The sequence below is a fragment of the Euprymna scolopes genome, chromosome 13 (assembly GCF_053919585.1).
Source record: "Euprymna scolopes isolate OS-2025 chromosome 13, ASM5391958v1, whole genome shotgun sequence".
Taxonomy (NCBI): Eukaryota; Metazoa; Mollusca; class Cephalopoda; order Sepiida; family Sepiolidae; genus Euprymna; species Euprymna scolopes.
This window is the reverse complement of record NC_136494.1, coordinates 50,540,002-50,561,014: the sequence shown is the minus strand read 5'-3', so window position 1 is coordinate 50,561,014 and position 21,013 is coordinate 50,540,002. Positions and strand designations below refer to the sequence as shown.

The 21,013-nt window shown below is 37.1% G+C and overlaps 1 protein-coding gene across 1 annotated transcript in view; it reads left to right on the top strand.

Moving 5' to 3' along the window:
- Positions 1-21,013, top strand: part of LOC145292252 (polycystin-1-like protein 2) — a 137,744-nt gene that overhangs the window by 89,201 nt on the left and 27,530 nt on the right. Inside the window, exons 6-10 of the mRNA XM_080138573.1 lie at positions 9,017-9,187; positions 9,392-9,552; positions 11,707-11,921; positions 12,139-12,623; positions 19,147-19,240. Coding sequence (XP_079994699.1) covers positions 9,017-9,187; positions 9,392-9,552; positions 11,707-11,921; positions 12,139-12,623; positions 19,147-19,240 — 1,126 coding nt within the window. The remainder of the gene's footprint in view (positions 1-9,016; positions 9,188-9,391; positions 9,553-11,706; positions 11,922-12,138; positions 12,624-19,146; positions 19,241-21,013) is intronic.

Genomic DNA, 21,013 nt, shown 5'->3' with positions numbered 1-21,013 from the left:
TTTCCGCCGATTTTTGTCTAATATTTCATTTGATTTTGTTTGCTGTACTCTCTTTCTGGTGAAATCTTTATATCTGCAACAATCGCTTTTGTGTCCGACTTTCTTGCAAATGTAGCATTTTTTCTTCTTATAAAGGCAATCTGATTCCCAATGTCTTTCTGCGCATCTCTTACAGTTATATCTAGAGAGAGACTTGTTATATTCTTTACTATAATTATAATTATTATATTTGGAATATCTCGTTCCATTTTTGACTGCTTTTATTTGTATAGTTCTTGGTTGGTGTGTATGGTTTTCTAACCTTTCTTACATATGCCACTCCGGATTCTTCTATCTTTTTTTTAATCCTTTTTTTAGTGTAATTGCCCTTTCACAATCCTCTGCTAATTTCTGAAGTGTTAAATCTTGCTCAGATTCCAGCTTAGACAACACTCGTCTGCGTATTTCTGCATTTTTTGTGGAAACTAACCCTTGTGCGAAGATTAGGCATTTGAAATCTTCTACTGCTAGTTCCGCTAGCTTAAAATTATCACAGTTTTTATTCACAACCAACTGATGCGTATATCAAATAATCTTGGTTGTCCATCTTCCTTAGATTCATACACAGCCATCTCTTATGAAAAAGAGATATATTCGGATTGAATAATTCTTTTAGTAATTTTACAGCTTCCATGAAATCTAATTCCATAGTTTTTTTTTAGGTAATATATAGTCTACGAATTTACTGTGTTCTGCTGCACCCAACTTTCTGAGTAAGAGGCTCACTTTCTGGCTATTTGGCCAACTTTTGCAGTCCAGTTGAAAGACATCCTCGTATCTTGTATAGTATGCTTCAAAATTCTTTTCTTCCTTCGGCACATAATTAAATTTGTCCATACTATTAAAAATAGTTGTATGGAAGAAATTAGCACTGTCGACACTTTCTCGATTATTCTTTAGTAGTTCCAGTGTTTTAGCAAAATGTTCATTTTGCCTTTCTTCATGTTCAAATTGTAATTTCTTCTGCCTTTCTTCTTGTTCAAATTGTAATTTCTTCTCCCTGTCTCCTTGTTACAGTTGCCATTTCAATAATTTCTCATCTCTTCGTTCGTCTCACTCGGCTTGTGCCTGTTGTTGCCTCTGCAAAAATTTCATTAACATTCTAGATAAATCTTCCTTTTTTTTTTAGTGTATTCTAAAATATAAACTGGCTTGTGTTACAACAAAAATTGTTCAGAGTTCCTGTTTTCAATAAATAATAATATCGCTACTCGAATAATATTTTATCACTTCGCTAGCAAGTCAAGCTCATCCAACCCAATAAAAAAATTGAGGCTTTTACTGAAACCACCAAAAACGATTGACTTTTCCGTTTTAGGCACGTCCTAATAAGTAACAGCAGAACTTAAGTACAACTCTCTCCACAAAAAAAAAAGATTTTTCAACTCGAGTCACAATTGAAAAACATAAAATGTATGGGTTTTTTTTTTTTTTTTTTTTTTACACAGTGATCACCACTTATCAAGGGCCGGAAGCCACTCAGGGATAAGGGTTATTGCAAGTACATTACGTTAGTGTGGAGATTTGATGAAGTGTTTAATTAAGGGGGCGGTTCATTAGGAATTTGTTAACATTGGACTTGAAGACATCCAAGTTGTAGTCCGGAGGGAAGCAGGCAGACGGAACAGAGTTCCACAGGCGTGCAGTTCTAAGAAAGAAGCTTTGTTCATGGAATCCGCGTTTTTATTTAGGCACAGATATAGAGTGGGGGAAATTTTTCACAGTGGATTCAGCTAGACGGGTGTTTTTCGTGAAAGATTGGCGAGGGGGACCAGAGATTGGAGTTCAGACGAGCACCTGCCATGAAAATAATGATAAAACAAGGATAGGCTCGCAACGTCTCTTCTGTGGGAGAGAGGTTGTGGGAGAGAAAAGGGCATCCCCCACTAAGCCACGAAGTCTATTTTGTACTCTGTCAAGGCATGATAGGCTGTTTTTGGCCGCTCCTACCCAGATATGGCAACAGTATTCCATCCTTGGACGTACTTGGCTTTTATATAGATGTATGGACTACATTTAATTCTTTCTTTTGTTTTTTTTTTCTTACATGACGTTTTACTGTCTTATATCCGTTATCCAGTGACAACTTCAGTTTAAAAAAAAAACAATTCTTTCCTTGATTTTAGTTTAACTGTGGTATTTTTTAATACCGAAAAGAGAAAAAAAATTGGTTTACCAAAAAGTCTTTAGTTGATGTTTTGCTAACGGAGAACAGCAATTAGGGAATCCACTGGTGAACTTTTTTCCCGTATGTTACGTTTGCTCTTCGTAATTTTGTAATACGAATCTGTTTGTCGTTTTACAACAAAACAAAAATTCACCTTTACAGTTTGTTGGTTTTTTTTTTTCAAGATGGATTCCAAGAGAAACAGCGTAAATTGTCGCTTTTGTCACGTTCGAGCGTTTTTTTTTTCTTCTTTTTTTCCTTTGAGACTGCAATTAGCTGTTTTGGTTTGTCTCCCCCCCCTCGACTAGTATTTTAGTAAATACAATACTATCAATCGAGGTTACTTTTTTTCCGACTTGAGTCGAACTTCTCTTTAGCGTGAAATCCGTTTTTATGACTATTTCGTTCGTCAAAACTTGTATTCCTCAGAAAGGTCAACCGTTGCGTTGTACTCTTTTTTTTTTTAGTGAATTCTTTCCATTTCTTCGTCAAACTGTTATATTTGACGTTCATCTTCGTCGCCAACTGTTATGTTTGCAAATAACATATAAAGCAATACCAATGAAGACTCAACCAGCAAAGGTAGATCAATAAGAAGTGTATTAGGAAAAGTATATTTACAGTATATTTACATAATGGTTGTCAGGTAAGAGAGTCTTGGCTGGGGAGCATATCTGCTCTTGGCTCGGCCTTCGGTGGCTTCTGGTTAACACACACTCAGACTAACCGAGTCTTGTTATTTATGTGTAATATTATCCACATATGTAAATGAGTTGGTGCCACCACAACAGTATGTATGTATGTATGTATGTATGTATGTATGTATGTATGTATGTATGTATGTATGTATGTATGTATGTGTTATATTCGCATATCTCTCAATATTCACATGAATAAACCAGAAAAGCAGCAGCAGCTGCGACAGTCAATAATGGCGACGCTAAGACAAAGATGTTCGTCGAGTTAATACAAATGAACTCAATAAATACACACATCAATAGAATAGCTCGCACATCACTTCAACCAAGAAAACCGCCAGATAAGGCTGCACAATAAAAGAGAAAAACAAAATTAAAACACAAGCATCGCAGTAAATGCAACTTAGATATCATATTAATGCAAATAAATATTACACAAAACATTGCAACAATTCAACACCAACTAGGTTACATTCACAACTTTTTCAGATTTAAATCAATATAACACATGCATACATACACCAAACAGACGATTCCCTACAACGCATTAAGGCACAATAAACAAACACAATTAAAATAGCAGAATATAAACTAATTATCAATTTGCCCTTAGTCTTCAACTATGTCCAAACACCACTATAAAAACAATAGCCGTCGCGACAAAAAGTTAGTCGCCCTGAGTCACAGCAGATCTACAGCATGGGATAATCATCGGCTCCGTCGGATTCCCCCTCCGCCGGCCTTAAACCCACTTTCACGCACATCATCCATCAATTTCTCCACGTGGAAACATCTGTTGAATTAACATTTTAACTTCTTGTTTCATCACAATTTCAAATTAGCGCTCGAGTTTTCTCTCCTAAGAAGCACAAACATTAACCTTACGATGAAACTCTTCTTTTCTGAACATTCTCACATCCTTACGAGCTTTGAACATTTTGTTTATTTTATTTTCTCATTAAGTTTAATTTTATAAATAAATGATTGAGAAATCAATCATTTAAAATTTAAATACATATTGTTTGTCTGGTTCCTTCTCGCCACCATACGCTTACTCATAATATAATATATGTATGTATGTATGTATGTAGGCCTAAAACTTTCGACAGAGGCGACGGACTGTCATGAGATCGTATCGTTTTGAAGCTCGACCCTTCGGATGACAAATATTGAAAATTGGCTAAAAACATTAATTCCTTCACCCTCAACTGGGTACTTTTCTACAGGGAGGGGTCGCCTTTTTTACCGATATTTTCGAAAGTCATCCCCTCTTTTCGATTTACTAGCCTTAATTTAAACATTCGTCACTTCTGGTTTGGGGATGGACGCAACAGCAAATGCGTCACATTTTTTTTCCACATTCTTTTCCTCCTTCGCAGTACGGGTTCGACTCTACCTGCTTGCCTACTACCACTGAGTGCCCAGCGTTGCCTGGATGTTTGGAGGAGTATGTACTCCTCCAAACACCCAGGCAACGCTGGGCACTCAGGTTAGTCTATATATAAATGGCAAAATGTGTGTGTGTGTGTGTGTGTGTGTGTGTGTGTGTGTCTCACAAAAACTTTTGACAGAGCGACGGATATCGGTTCCGATATGGTTTTAAAGCTCCACTCTTCAGATGACAAATATCGAAAAATTGACCAAAAACATTAATTCATTCACCTTCAACTGGGCAGTTTTCTACAAGGAGATGTCGGTTATTTTACGTCGTCATTTTTGTAAGTCATCATATCGCTTAATTTCAATGTCCCGAACTTCAGATATGACGATGGAAACAGCTGCAAACACGTCACGTTCTTTTTTTCCTCCTTCACGCTAAGGGTTGGAGCCTGTCTGCCTACTAATACTTTTTTCCCCTCCACCCAAACTGCCTACTGTTGTTTCGCCTCCCTCCCCCGCTACTATTTTTAATCCCCCCCCTCGGGGCTCCTTACTCGACATAGACAATGCCGGGGAACTCCTCTACTATACCACTTTTTTTAAAACACTTTTTAATTCCACTCCCCGGGGTTCCTTAATACACCTCCTCACACCCGGGAAACGCTGGGTACTCCTGCTATATATATGTTGTATAGGGAGGCGGGATTGGCATCAAAACAGTCATATTACATAATGAGGTGGGAGATATCACTTATAAGAGAATCAGATAAAAATGTATAAATTGTATGTATGTTGTTTAGCCAGGGGGTATGATATTGATGTATAAACTGAGTCATGTTGTATCAGAGAGTTATTACACGAGTATATATTACAGTTCATATTTACGTAAGGTATCATATTTTTTTTTTTATAAAAAGAATAATATATGCTTCATACCTTTCTTCTTCGCTGCTGAGCTCTGTGATGAAACATGAAATGACCAACACCATAACCAATTGAGACCTCTGTTCTTCCTTCTTTTGTGAAACCACAGAGCAACACTTTATATTTTTAAATTATAAATTTATTTCAGTTGTCTCAAAATGGTCTTCACAAGAGTCTGCATTTCGTCTACATGCTTGTTCCTGGCTTGAACTACATCTATTCACTCTCATGACTAAACTCCAACTCTCTGACTGACTAAACTTTCCAACCTTTTGACCTCAGTTCCGTTACACCATCATTCAAAAAGCACACATATCTTTAATATGTGACCTTTCCACGTCTACCTGCCAAGGTTATTTTGTTTATTTAACTTAACTAATTTATGTAAACATCTTCAGCTAAAACCCATCGCTACACTTTATCCTATAAACAAAAAATAATTCCCAATATAAACTATTTTAAGAATATTATTGAATATATAGATAAATAGATAGATAGACAGATAGGTGGATAATATTAATTAACTTTCAACAATGTTAATTATCCAACATATATATATAAAGGGCAAAATGTGTGTGTGTGTGTGTGTGTGTGTGTGTGTGTGTGTGTGTGTGTGTGTGTGTGTGTGTGTGTGTGTGTGTGTGTGTGTGTGTGTGTGTCACACAAAAACTTTCGACAGATGCGACGGAACCTGACAAAGCCAGTATCGTTTTAAACCTCGACCCTTCAGACGACAAATATCGAAAAATTGGCCCAAAACATTAATTCCTTCACTCTCAACTGGGCAGTTTTCTACAAAGAAGGGTCGGGGATTTTTGCGTCACCATTTTTGCAAGTCATCATATTGGCTGTATTGAGTTTGCTTAATTTCAACGTTCCTAACTTCCGACCGGACGATGGAGTCATGTTTTTTTCCTCCTTTGCATTATGGGTTCAAGTCTGCCTGCCTGCTACCACTTGTTTTTTTTTTCTCTCTACCCAAATTGCCTACTGTTGTTTCGCACACCGTTACTACCAATTTATTTTTTTTTTAATCCACACCCAGGGGTTCTTTACTCAACCCAAGCAGCGCCAGGGAGTCCCACAACACTACCACATTTTTTTTCTCTCTTCACCCTCCTCCGGGGACCTTAATACACCTCCACACACCCGAGAAATGCCGGGTACCCTTGCTATAAAAGGCAAAATGTGTGTGCGCATGTGCGTGTGTGTGTGTGTGTGTGTCTCCCCAAAACTTTTGACAGAGCAGACGGAACCTGAGGAAACCAGTATCGTTTTAAACCTCAACCCTTCGGACAACAAATATCGAAAAATTGGCACAAAACATTAATTCCTTTACCCTCAACTGGGCAGTTTTCTCACAAGGAGGGGTCGGGTTTTACGTCGCCATTTTTTAAAGTCATCATCTCAGTTGGATAGAGTTGGCTTAATTTCAACGTTCTGAACTTCCAGTTGGACGATGGAGACATTAGCAAACACATCGCATTTTTTTTTTTTTTTTTGCTCCTTCGTGTTCCAGGTTCAAGCCTTCCTGCCTACTACCACTTTTTTTTCTCTCTACCCAAACTGCCTATTGTTGTTTCGCACCCCCATCCCCGCTACTACCAATTTTTTTTTTTTTTTTTTTTTAATCCCCATCCCCGGGGTTCCTTACTCAACCCAAGCAATGCTGGAGAACACCACAACACTACCACTTTTTTAACACCTCTCTTCACCCCCGCCCTCCCACTGGGAATCCTTAATATACCTCCACACACCCGGGCAACGCAGGCACCCCCGCTAGTAAAGAATTATGCAATATCATGTTTTGGGGTAAAAGAATTCATTTCTGTTGTTAGTTTTGAGGACATAGAATTAACTTTAAGGTGAAATGTCAAATTCATCATTTAAATATTATTCAAAAGTTGTATCAAATTGCTGAATAACCAATAAAATTGCAAGAAATTGTTTTATATGTTGGCTTGTGCATCGAACAGCATATCAAAAATAGTCCAACATCAGAAAGCATTTAAATATGACATAAAAATAAAACGCAATTAGTTCTAAATTTAAAAAATACAACACAATTAGTTCTAAAATTAAAAATTAAAATTAGGCTTAAATTTAATGATGAAACATTTTAGGTCGATGTTTTGCAGCTGTCCTGAAATGAGCGCGAAATACAGAAAATTTAGGAACAACTATCTAAGACTTTTTCTTTTGCTGAATTATGTTATTCATCGTTTGACTGTAAGCAAATCTCCTTTATTACATTACTTGGTAATAATTTCTGAAATTCAGTTTGCATTTTCATATAGAATTATATTTTCACATGTTCTATTCTAACAAGATCCATACATAGTATTGCACTCAAATCGATGTCTTACAACTAAAACTAAGTGCTATGAATAGTCACAGTGAACCAAGCAAGATGGTTGCAACATGGCTTATTCAACATTATTGGCATATATATTGTGCCTCCCCATTTTGTAAAGTTCAAGTTTTCATTCGTAACCATCTCTGGAATTGGAGATAAGTTCGTTTTGAGATGTGTATTGTAGCCGATTATATGAGTGAATATATGATATGATGAATGCCTGCAATAACCTTCTTACAGAGTCAGTTATATCACAATGATCACATCAGCAGTTTTATGTTTGCGTGAAATACAGAAAATTTAGGAACAACTATCTAAGATTTTTTCTTTTGCTGAAACACAGATGTTTCTCTAAAACTGAAGATTTTGAAGTCCTATGCAAACAAACCAGTGCAAATATGATTCCCAAGGAAACCTTTCCAAGTTCAGATATTGTCAAATTGAAAGAAAAATTCCTTGCCAATTTTCTCATGGTAAAAGGGTAATACCAACCGGCTAGGTTCTTCATCAATGAGATGGTTGATTTATAAGATGATAACTACAGCTTCTACTATTTACACATCTCCATCTTTCTCACAGTTTGTTGCATCATTTGCACTAAGATTATATTAATCAACAACTTTGGCTTGCTTTTATTGGAAAGAAACTCCTCCTTCGTTCATACAAAATTTGTTGTCTCTGTATTGTAATCTCTTTGCTCCTACATTTTCTAGAATCCTAACCAATTAACCTCACTGAGTTCTCTTGCTACTTACATACTCAGTTCAACTACAATTCACTATTTTTTTTTATTTGCCAGAAATATCAAATATTTTAGATGCTACTGCAAGACGCAAGCACTCTGTCATTATTATTTCATTTTCATTATTTCACTATTCTCAGCTTTAAAGATAATTGTTTTTGGATAAGGTTTATTTTTGATGATATAGATGTCTATGAATGGTATACTGCTAGGCCTTTTCTAACATAATATGTACTACAGCTTTCTCTACAATGATTGTATAGCCTTTCAAGTTCGTTTAAATGTATCAATAGTCTCAAGTAACTAATGTATTACGCTTTTCAGTATCATTCACTATTCTAGACTTTTTTTTAAAAGAGACTGGTTAAATGTGCCTATAGATGAAATTAGTTTTGCTGCAAACTTGGAAATGAATTCCAGAGTGGACAAGGTACAAGTTTTGTCTTCAGGGTATGTATTGATCATTGATATTAATATTTAATTCACGGGGTAGATTGTTGTCGTTCCGTCAGCCATGACTAGGTGATTTTTATTTTATTAAGTCTAATGATATTAAACCAGTAGTCACTATGACTCATTAATTTTTAATTTTTTCCATTTCACACAGTTTCTCTCATATATATATATATATATATATATATATATATATATATATATATATATATATATATATATAAACGGTTTTTTGTTTGTGTTTCTGTTCTTTCTAGTGGTCTATTGTCCCCTTGGTTGACAACGTAGCCACGGATCCCTTTTGGTACATAATATCTGTCTATACAGGACTTCAATATGGATCAGGAACAAAGTCTCGAATCTACTTTAAAGTTGCTGGAGAGATTGTAGACACACAAATCCACTCACTGACGGAAGGACATCAAAAGGTAAAGACGTTTTTCTGAAATGTGTGATGACTAGCAGAAATAAGCGTTACTGTTGGATTTTGCAACTATTCTTGTTCTATTTAGGAAATATATTTGTTTTTAAAATTGTAATGAAATAATTTAAAGTTACTCTTTTTAATCAGAGAATTTTTTGTTAAATTAAAAATGAAAGATATTAAATTGAATTTTCTTATTTGCTTGCAGGCATTTAATACAGGCAGCATCCTAAAATTCTTGATGAGCACCAATGAATCTTTGGGTCACATGCAATACTTGCACATTTGGCATGACAATAGCGGAGTGGGTGATAATGCATCATGGTATTTAAACAAAATAGAAATTACAGATTTACAGACTTCTGAAAAGTAAGGCTTTTGTAATAGTATGAAAAAAAAAGTTTGTGTTTTTCTTACTTGAAGTATAATTTTGTTTTCCTTTTTGTTATAATTCGAAGGGCAGATCTCGGGGTAGACCAAGAGAACACATCTTCTCCCACCTGTGCCCCTCTCTCTATTTTTCAATAAATCATTTCCAGCAGTGACAAAAATATCTAAGAAATTAGAAATGTCTGATTAAGGACGTTTGGAATTGTAAACAACATTACAAGCTTACTTTTAGGTGTGTCTAATAAAGATATCTATTATAACCTTTATAGCTTTATAGCAGCGAGACCCGACGTTGCTCGGAATTGAATGATGATCAACGAATATTTCACACTCCATTATTTTTAGTGTCATCGAAATCGGTGAAATCGACCATTTTTCAATCAAATCAATTGCTTGCTCTAGTCGGGAACTCATCGCGGTGCACCTGGAGGAAGCTTACATGCCTATCCCCTCGCAGTGACTTAGTGCGCAATATATTGTAGTCTACATTGCACTGTAGAGAGCCTACTGGTTATTTTATAAAATATAAAGTTTAAATATGCAAAAGTCAAGTATCATGCTTTAACAGAAACATTCATTTCGAACACACCCCTGTCATATCAAAGAACTTAATATTGATTTTATATGCCTGGCCTTACTGCTTGTGCGATGATAATAGCTTGAATTTAAGTTTAAAATGAAAAAGTCAAGTAGTATGGTGTGATTGTGCTTTAAACAGAAACATTCATTTCAAATGCACCCCTGTTACATCAAAGAACCTACTGTTGATTTTACATGTCTGGCCTTTCGGCTTGTGTGGTAATAAAATTCTTAAATACACTTGTGATGTTAGGTTGTGTAAGGTGTTAACTTTGGTCAAAATCGCCTGTTCCTTCTTTCCTTAGATTATTTTGATTATCGGTTATCGATACTTACCAAAAACATTTCGATACAAAACCTATCTAAGAATACTGCCAGGCACATAAAGTATTTCATGTGAAATTTCATAAACATTGGCCCAGCTGTTTTCGATTCCATAGGGAACGAACACACACACACACACACACACACACACACACACACAGAAAGTTCCTTTTATATAATAATAGAGATAGATATAGAGAATTGATTTCACTAGGCAATCTCAGAATATATCGTTGATTTTAGTCTTGTAAACTGTATATTTCTTATTTGCTCTCTATTTAAGCAACATGAAATATTTGTGATTTTGTAAACACAAAATAGTGAAATAGCGTATTTTTCTTTATCTCTTGAAAACCGAGCTAATGTGAAATAATATGGAGGTACCTGTTGTCCGAATAAATAAATAATACAAATGAGCTTCTATTCTGGTTTGACACAGAATCATGCAATGAAATAGAAAGAAGTGCTTCACAGCTTGGCTCTGCCTCTCAGCTCAAACTTTGAAAACTTGACCTTGTATTTTGATATTCGTGTCATTCTATAGTGCAGTTGCAACAGTTTTGCGTATTTCTATATAAATAATATTTCTATATAAAAAATATTTCTATACAAAAATATTTCTATATAAAAGTATTTCTATACAAAAATATTTCTATATAAAAAATATTTCTGTATAAAAATATTTCTATATAAAAATATTTCTATATAAAAATATTTCTATATAAAAGTATTTCTATATAAAAAATATTTCTAAATAAAAAATATTTCTATATAAAAATATTTCTATATAAAAATATTTCTGTATAAAAATATTTCTATATAAAAATGTTTCTATATAAAAATATTTCTGGATAAAAAAATATTTCTATATAAAAATATTTCTAAATAAAAAATATTTCTATATAAAAATATTTCTATATAAAAAATATTACTATATAAAAAATATTTCTATATAAAAAAATTTCTTTATAAAAATATTTCTATGTATAAAACATTTCTATATAAAAATATTTCTATATAAAAAATATTTCTGTATAAAAATATTTCTATATAAAAAATATTTCTATATAAAAAATATTTCTGAATAAAAAATATTTCTATATAAAAATAGTGTTATATTTTCTTGGTTAGCAGAAGTGTACGTTTTCTGAGGTAAGACGGCATATATAGTTCGTATTTCTCTGCTCACATTCAAAATGTTATTTAAGTTTGTCGCGTTTCTCTTTCCAGTTATGTGTTTCTGTGTAATTCCTGGCTCGCCGTTGAAGAGGGTGATGGATCAATCTCCAGGGTGCTTCCTGTGAGCACCGGAAATGAACTTCTTTCTTTCAATAATAAATTTTTTGAGCACACTCGACAGAAGATAACGGACGAACACATATGGTTATCCATTGTGTTCAGACCATTGGAATCGTCCTTTAACAGAAAGAAACGACTTTCAACAGGTTACTCCGATTATTTAGATATTTATTTAGAAAAATATATTTTGAAATACATCATTTGGTTAATTACAATAATGCATTCAACTCTCTCGCTCTCTCTCTCTCTTTCTCTCTCTTCCTAATAATAATAATAATAATAATAATAATAATAATAATAATAATAATGAATAACTTTTCAATAATTTTTCTTTTCTCTTTTTTTCTTTTAAATAATGACCAGCATTCGCCTTGCTCTTTCTTACGATGATATCAAACGCAATGTTCTACAGTAAACCAGCCCAGTTTGTGGAAATTGGCCCAATTCGGTTTTCATTCACAATGATTTGGACAAGTTTTATGGGAATTATCATTTCTACATTGCCAATTATTATAATAATGACACTTTTTAAGAAATCAAAGCCCAAACCAAAACAATCCCTCAGGAAATCATCATCTAAAGAACTCCTCGAAGACAGTTATCTGTCCAGTGATGATATTGCAGCTAGCGGTCGAAAAATGGATAATTTATCAGAGGAATCTGAGGGTCAAACATTGCCATGGTTTTGTGTTTATATTGCCTGGGTTCTCGTCGCACTAGCTATTTTGGTCCCAGGTTTTTTCATTATACTCTACAGTCAAGAATGGGGCAAAGAAAAGTCCGAAGGATGGCTGACCACATTCTTCTTCTCTTTTTTTGAATCTTGTTTCATTGTGGATCCATTAAAAGTGAGTTGCTTATCATTATTAGTTGCACATCCTTATTTGCACATGCACCATTGCATTTAGTGAAAGTAATACGTAATAGATTTGTGCCCATAACAATACTTACTATAAAAATGACAAATGCTATCAAATATAGATGATCTGCACTGTCATTTCCAATTGAATCGATTTACCATAGAAAATATACTGCAAATAAAACACATTAAGCACTATATCTTGGTAATAGCGATATTAGATTTGTAATATTATGACTGCTTTCCAGAAAAAAAAATTATATTTTATTCATTTTTATTGTTATAGAAGATCAAGTTAAATTAGCATGACAGTTTCAGATTTCAGAATTTATAAGCAATCGTGCACTCTCTTGGATTTCTTTACAGTAGCGTCCAAAACTAAGGGTCCTGTATATGGCCTTAAACTATATCCAGTGGTGAGGCCTCAGTGTAGTACTTACCAACACAACAAACGCCCTCGTGTTTGTGCCTTGTATAGGCATGCGCGACAATAAAACTTGGGTTTTTATAAGCGGAAGTCTCGAGGTTGTCAGGAATCTACAGGCGCATGCGCAAGAGAAGGGATTGAGATAGTGGTATAAAGGCAGGTCGAGTGAGTAGGTTGTTGTTGTCATTGGACGTTACAGTGACGCGTGCGTTAGCAGGTGATTAAGAGGCGGTTTATTTTTGTGTGTCAAGTCGCGCACGTCGGTGAAGGTCATATAAATCGTTCACCTCGGTCATAAGCTATTTCGGCTATTTCATTTTGTCTCTTTTCCTGGACAACTATGGCTGGGGCAAAGTTTGATTTAAAACTGATACCCGAATTCGATGGATCCACTTCTGTTGTCGACTGGGTCGAAAGGGTTGAGCTGACCTGCAACCTCTGTGAAGTAAAGGGGGTGCATACCGTGATTCCCCTAAGATTGGCTGGAGGCGCCCTAAGTGTATATCAGCAACTGAGTGCTGTGGAGAAGGCTGATATTCCCTGTATAAAAAATGCTTTATACAAGGCATTTGCCATGGATCCCTGTACGGCCTACGAAACATTTGCCACTAGGAAGCTCATGCCAGGAGAAACCGTGGATGTCTTCTTCGCGGAGTTGAAGAAACTTGCAGTTCTATTTGGCAATGGAGTGTCAGAGCAAACACTGGCGTATGCGTTTGTGGCCAGCCTTCCCACCCATGTTAAGCAACTGTTGAGGGCTTCCACCAGCATATCTGTAACGCCCATGGAACATTTGTTAGAATGCGCTCGAGCCATTATCAGAGATGAGGAGGACCTGAGGGAACCGGTTGTAATGATGGCGCAGACAGCCAAGACTAATGCTGAAAAGAGTCCCAGTTTGAGACCCACGACCAATGGGAGATGTTTCTGCTGTGGCTAGCGAGGCCATATCGCAAGAAATTGTACTAACAAGGGGCGGGGGCGCCCGCGTTGTTTCCAATGTGGTAGCTATGGACATTTATCCCAAAATTGTGCGGGAAATGCATCAGGAGGCAGGACGTCAGCGCCGCCCTGTTCCCCGGACAAGATTTAATTGAGGCGCAACCGACAATAAATGTGTACGTTGGACCAAGTGCCTTGTTCAGCTCTTCTTGACTCCCGGTGCTCACACACCATCATGAGTGCCAAGTTGTGTCGAAACTGGACAAAGCAGAACATCAAAGTAACCATAATAGGTGGCAATACGCAAGCTTGCTGTGGAGCCGGAACTGTCAAAGTCCACACAGACTCTGGTGTGGCCGCAAACATTAATGTGCTGGTAATGCGAGGGGATTTGCTGGGATTCGATGTACTGTTGGGATATGATGCTATTAAGGCACTGGGGGGAGTGGTTATCGGAAGAGATGGGACTGTGCGATTTTTGGAAACCCCAGTGTGTGCTGCAGTTCACATTGATCGGCCTGATTTTAAGGTGGACTACGACCCTCACCAAAAAGTATGGACTGCATCGTGGAAGTGGACAGAAGGAAGGGCGCCAACCGAACTCAAGAATAGCATTGCAGAGTACTCGATACCCAACGAAGCCCGTAATGATTACGAGAAGGAACTTGAGGCATGGATCCAGGATGGATGGCTGATTCCCTGCCCCAACAAGCTGGGACCACCCAAGGGTCTGATTCCCTTAATGGCTGTAGTCCAGCATAACAAATCAAAAGTTCGTCCGGTGCTGGACTATCGTGAACTCAATAAATACATTGAGACGTACACTGCCGATGCTGACGTGTGCGCCAGCAAGCTGAGAGAATGGCGCCAGAAGGGCTCCAATGTGTCTATAGTAGACTTGCGGAAGGCTTATTTGCAGGTGCGAGTGGATGAGACATTGTGGCCGTTCCAGACAGTGTGGTTCCGGGGTCAGAGATACTGCCTTACTCGGCTTGGCTTTGGGCTGAATGTGGCACCGCAAATCATGAAGACCATCGTAAATGCAATGTTGTCCCAGGAAAAGACCACTGAGGACGCAACATCGGCCTATATTGATGACGTGTATGTCAATGAAGACGTACAATCTGCGTCGCACGTCAGAGAAAAGTTAGCTCAATTCGGGTTGGAGTGCAAGGATCCCGAACGTCTGAGGGATGGAGCACGGGTATTAGGATTGGACGTTTATGGGAAAGACGGTACCTTACGATGGAGGCGTGGCAGTGAAATTCCAACCATCCCTGATGTTATTACGCGGCGGACTATTTTTTCCTTGTGTGGGAAACTTATTGGTCACTTACCAGCGTGTGGCTGGCTCCGAGCAGCTGTGGGCGTCATCAAACGCAGGGCAAGTTTAGTAACTACAGGTTGGGATGATGTATCTGATGATGCTCTTCTAACTCTGATGACGACAGAAACCCTAGAGAGAGTTAACAAGGAGGATCCTGCCCGTGGAGAATGGTGTGTCGATGGGGACACTGTGAATGTGTGGGATGACGCTAGTTCTTTGGCATTGGGAGTGTTATTGGAGCAACGTGGAAATGTAATTGAAGATGCATGCTGGCTGCGACCCGTGAATGATGCTCAACACATCAACCTGGCGGAACTGGATGCTGTTGTGAAGGGTTTAAATCTGGCACTGCAATGGCAATCGAAGAAGTTACACTTGTACTCGGATTCTCTCTGCGTCTACCACTGGGTGTCCGACACTCTCTCGGGACGAACAAGAGTCCGTACTAAGGCAGCCAGTGAGATGTTAATCCGGCGGAGGCTAAACACCCTGAAGAGTCTGGTATCAGAATATGACCTGTCGGTGAGTGTAACGCTCGTGGCATCACACTGTAATCGTGCAGACCAACTAACCCGTCTGCCTCACAAATGGTATGAAGCTGTGAAGACAGGCGTGGAGTTCACTACTCGATCTTGCGCAGTTGGCGCGATTAGCTCATGCCAAATACAAAGAATTCATGTGCAGAGTGGACATCCAGGTATCAAAAGAACTTTGTATTTTGCGAGGCTTGTGAACCCGGCAGTGACAAGGGCGGATGTCAGGCAGATCATCAAGCACTGTGAGGCATGCCAGTCTATCGATCCTGCACCTGAGCAATGGCAGAAGGGGCGATTGGAAGTTGAGCATGTGTGGCAACGATTAGCGATGGATATTACCCATTACAGTGGTAAGCCCTTTCTAACCCTTATCGACTGTGGACCCACTCGTTTTGCGGTGTGGCGGCAAATGACCAGGCAGGACTCAGCGAATGTTGTCCGCCAACTGTCATCTATCTTTTCTGAGCGAGGTGCGCCGGAAGAGATATTGACGGACAACGATGCTGCTTTTTGTAGCCACCAAGTTCGGCAGTTGTTGAATGAGTGGGGTGTCCGACTACGACTGCGATGTGCTCATGTGCCATCAGGGAATGGCATTGCTGAGAGGAGCCATCGCAGCATCAAGAGAATTGCTGCCAGAAAGCAATGCACCATTACGGAGGCCACGTATTGGTATAACATCACACCAAAGGATGGGAAGACACTAACAACAGCACCGGCCAATGCCATACACAAATACCGTGTTAGGATAAAGGGCATTGACACTGTCCAACCAATCGACGAGGAGAGTCATAACAAATACAAGGTAGGGGATCCAGTTTGGGTTAGACCCCCTGGAAACCGGTGCACCACCAAGTTCAAGCGAGGACGAATATCTGGAGTGGTCAGCCAGCAGTCGGTCCTTGTTGATGGAACCCCACGCCATGTGCGCGATCTTCGCCCGGCTAGTGAAGTACATCCCACAACTACAGAGAGCGATGAATCATCAGATGATGAGCTGCTAATGAGTGAGGTCACCGAGCAAGAGAGTGGTAGTTGTAGTTCGTCTGATCAGGCAGGATCAGAACCAGAACCAGAACCAGAACCTCACACAGAACCAGAACCAGAACCAGAACCTGAATCCGAGATTGTAAATGCCACCCTTCGCAGAAGCCAACGAACTAAGAGGCCACCCCCGGAGTGCACTTTATGTGGTCATCAGATCAGGGGGGAGTGTAGTACTTACCAACACAACAAACGCCCTCGTGTTTGTGCCTTGTATAGGCATGCGCGACAACAAAACTTGGGTTTTTATAAGCGGAAGTCTCGAGGATGTCAGGAATCTACAGGCGCATGCGCAAGAGAAGGAATTGAGATAGTGGTATAAAGGCAGGTCGAGTGAGAAGGTTGTTGTTGTTGTTGTCATTGGACGTTACAGTGACGCGTGCGTTAGCAGGTGATTAAGAGGCGGTTTATTTTTGTGTGTCAAGTCGCGCAAGTCGGTGAAGGTCATATAAATCGTTCACCTCGGTGAAGGTGAAGGTCATACTCAGCTTGCAGGCTTTGGGGAGTGTAGAGCCACCCTTTAATTACCATTGCTCCCAGATCCACTCTAACCCGGAGTGGTAGTACCTGTTAGGGTCCCAACTACGGGTTAAATAGAAACCGACTTGAAAACAGCAAATATATTCTATCAAAAATTTTTCTTCAAAATCTTTGGATTCGGCATTAAATAACTCGAAAAGGTTTGATATGCCGTAAAACAAAAACAACCAACCAACCAAAACTAAGGAACAACATTTTAAAACTTAATATTTGTTAGAAATAACAACTGTGAAAAGCTGAAATTTTGATAACCCCTAGTCGTTATCATCCATAATAACATACTAAAATTTGAATCATTTGCAAAGGATAGAAAAATAATAATAACAATTAATTATTTATTTTCAAAATAGGAACGTCTAACAGTAATAATTAATCGGTTATATTAATCGGAACCTTCATTTATTAATAGAGTAGATTGAAAAGATTTAAAAACATATTAATTATAATTAAAAATATTCAAATCTAGTTCTAGAAATAAACATGAGTCTATTCAGTACGTGCATAAAAATTATTTCATTAACAAACTTTCCAACAGATTGAAGATTTTCTTTATCAGCATAAGAAAATGTATCAATTACAATCTTGCATAATATAATACGAAGCTTAAAAATCCAAATCATGAGAAAAACATATTTTTAAGGTATTCTTTCTTAACAAGATAAATTCGCACAGGAGTTCAAATCGAAATCTTTTGAAATAAAAAGTGGATATTGTTGTTGTTATTTCTTGTTTTTGTTTTGTTTTTGTTTGTTTGTTTGTTTTCTACTATTAGACCAAATTCATTTTCGTTTGTTTATTATTAAAAGTTATTATAGTAAAAGTTATGTCTACCACCGACAATGGGAGTACACTACAATGGTGTGTGAGTTTCGAAATAACTTCCCATGCTTTCCTGTGAAAGGCAACATGATGCCATTAGGCTTTGCCTTTATAACGCTGACTGAGAATCGCATGTGTCACCTACTCGAGAATGAAATCCACCGAAGGCATTTTTTTCCACACCTGGTTTCCAAAACTACGTTTTGGTATTTAAATAGCTTCCCTTCCATACTACAGAATTCCGAAATGTTTTGTCGAATGTTTTATTTCGTTTATTATTTTTGACGGATTCAGTGATTGAGTCAATCACTGATTGACGTAAACTTGCTTTTTGTCTTTTGCTTCTGAGGTCCTTACTCAATGACTTAATCACTGTAATTAACGATCCATGGCAAATTATTTACGCTTGAAATACACAGAATTAGTTTTTATGTGTCATTTAATTCTACTTATTGATTGGTTGATCGATTTATGTATTAGAAACATGTTTAAGTTTTCATGAGTTCCGATATTTCGGTCTACATGAAAGATCTTCATCATTTTTTGTGTTAATATTTTAACTAGTTTGTTTCAGTTTATCTACTTATTCCATCTACTAAAAATATACACTGATTTAATGTTATTCAAATATATAATACCTACAATGTATATAAATATCAAGCAATTTGCTTCATTCCATATTAGTATACGACATCTTTGTCGAAAATTTTCTATAATACTAGAATTTAATATTTCATGCCAATCTTTAAATTTTAAATACTCTATTTTTCAGCATTTTATTTTAATTCTATTTTGTTGTATATAGATTCTCTTTCAATGAAAGATTTCACCATGAAATCCAAAGTTAAAATAAACAATTTTACAATCATTTTTTTAGGTTGTTGTCGTCTCGATCGTTTTATCATTTTTCTCCAAAAAGCTAATAAAGAACAAAATTGCCAAGAAAAAGATTGGAAAAATAAGCAACGATAGTAAGTAAAATTCATGCACATTAAGTTATATTACATATATACTGAGATTTTGATTTGACTTAAAATTTCATGAGTAAGTTGCTGAAATCTGTGATAAATAAAGAAGTGGTCAACCACCTCAGCAAAAATAACCTCCTCAGTTTTGTTCTGCTAAATCTATAGCTGATGTGCTAACTGTAATACCGCATAGGATTAGTGAATTACTTCACAGGGCTTAGTTTCTAGAGCAATTGCTCTTGACATATCAAAGTCTTTTGGTAGGGTATGCCAAAAATCTACTTCACAAGGTATTCAGCTACAGAATAGCTGGAAATGTCCTCTCTCTCAATTATTAAATCCTGTAAAAAATTTCCACACATAGGTTTTGCCCCTGGCAGAATGAAAGAAAACTAATCAGAATTACAACAGGCTCACCTTTTAAACTTCAATGTAAATTTTATTAAAGCAAAAAGATCCAAGTTGCAAAAGATGCGTCATCTTCAGCTGCCATTATTGGGCTGGTAACACCCCAAAGGGGTAATAATTCATCTTCGATAAAAGCTGTGTTAAAAAATCTGCTGATGAAGAACGCTACACTGGTGAAAGAGTTGAGTGATATTTTCCAAGATGGTTACTGTAAGTGGGGTAGCCTGGAGGAATCCACTTTAGATAATTGTCCAAATGGCAGACAAATCACAGTAGACCTTTAGATAATTGTCCAAATGGCAGACAAAACACAGTAGACCTTAATTTCGTTTTTGACAGACATGATATTGTAATGATGAAAGTCGATTCACAGAGCAAAACAATGTGCAATAATTTAATAATTGGCCCAACGTAAGGGCATTGGTGTTTGCAAATGATAATAATATTTCGCCCCACATTAGAGCATTAAACCGTCTGAATGAGACAAGGTAATTTGAGGCTACAAGCCTCGAGTAAGAATTCAATCGTCTATTCCAACCCGTGTCTGTATCAAATCTGGTAATCTGAAACGATAAATTTAGTACCAAGCACATTCTCGGCAATTAGTAAATAACAAGCACTCTGAATAGGTCAAACAAAATCGTGGGCGGACAAACCAACCAATGAGGAGCCTGCTTATTTCTGCAGAATTTCTCACAGACTGCCAAGGAAACGAAGAAAAAGTAATGGATAATCATTACTTTTTTTTAAATAAAATAATGATGTACTTCAAAAAACTGTCAATAAGTGACAGGTAAGAAATTTGTCTCGAGGGACTTAACATATTAATGTTAATAATTAGTAATAATTAGTAATGTCTGTCTGTTGCTAAAATTCAAAATTTATAACCAATAATTCTAGATGAACTATCAATAATAAATAAAAAGTGACTTTAACTTAAGTCGATGACCCCGATAATGGAATACAAGAATTTATTTTGATATTTTATCTGTACAATTTGAACAAACCCATTCACCTATGGTGTCCTGCTTAGTCAACCCCAACACAACTGAAATGATACCAATTATCGCATCAGTCACAACACACCAAAGATGTTGTTCCATTATTGGCGATCGAACATGTAGGGCACAAGAAGGGGCCTCCTTCTTCAGTAAATCCTGCTACTGCAGATTCAGAATCATGTTTTACCTCTAGGGGTAATCATGTTTTTTAATGAATGACTTGGACACACCCGTCCTTCAAAACCGAGGCCAAGTGGATTTATGGTCGTTACCGACCAATAATTTAATTACTTTGTCCAAACCCCAGAAGGGTCGGAGCTTTTTTGGTGATTTGATAAACATGATTTCGCTCTTCAAAACCTTTGGA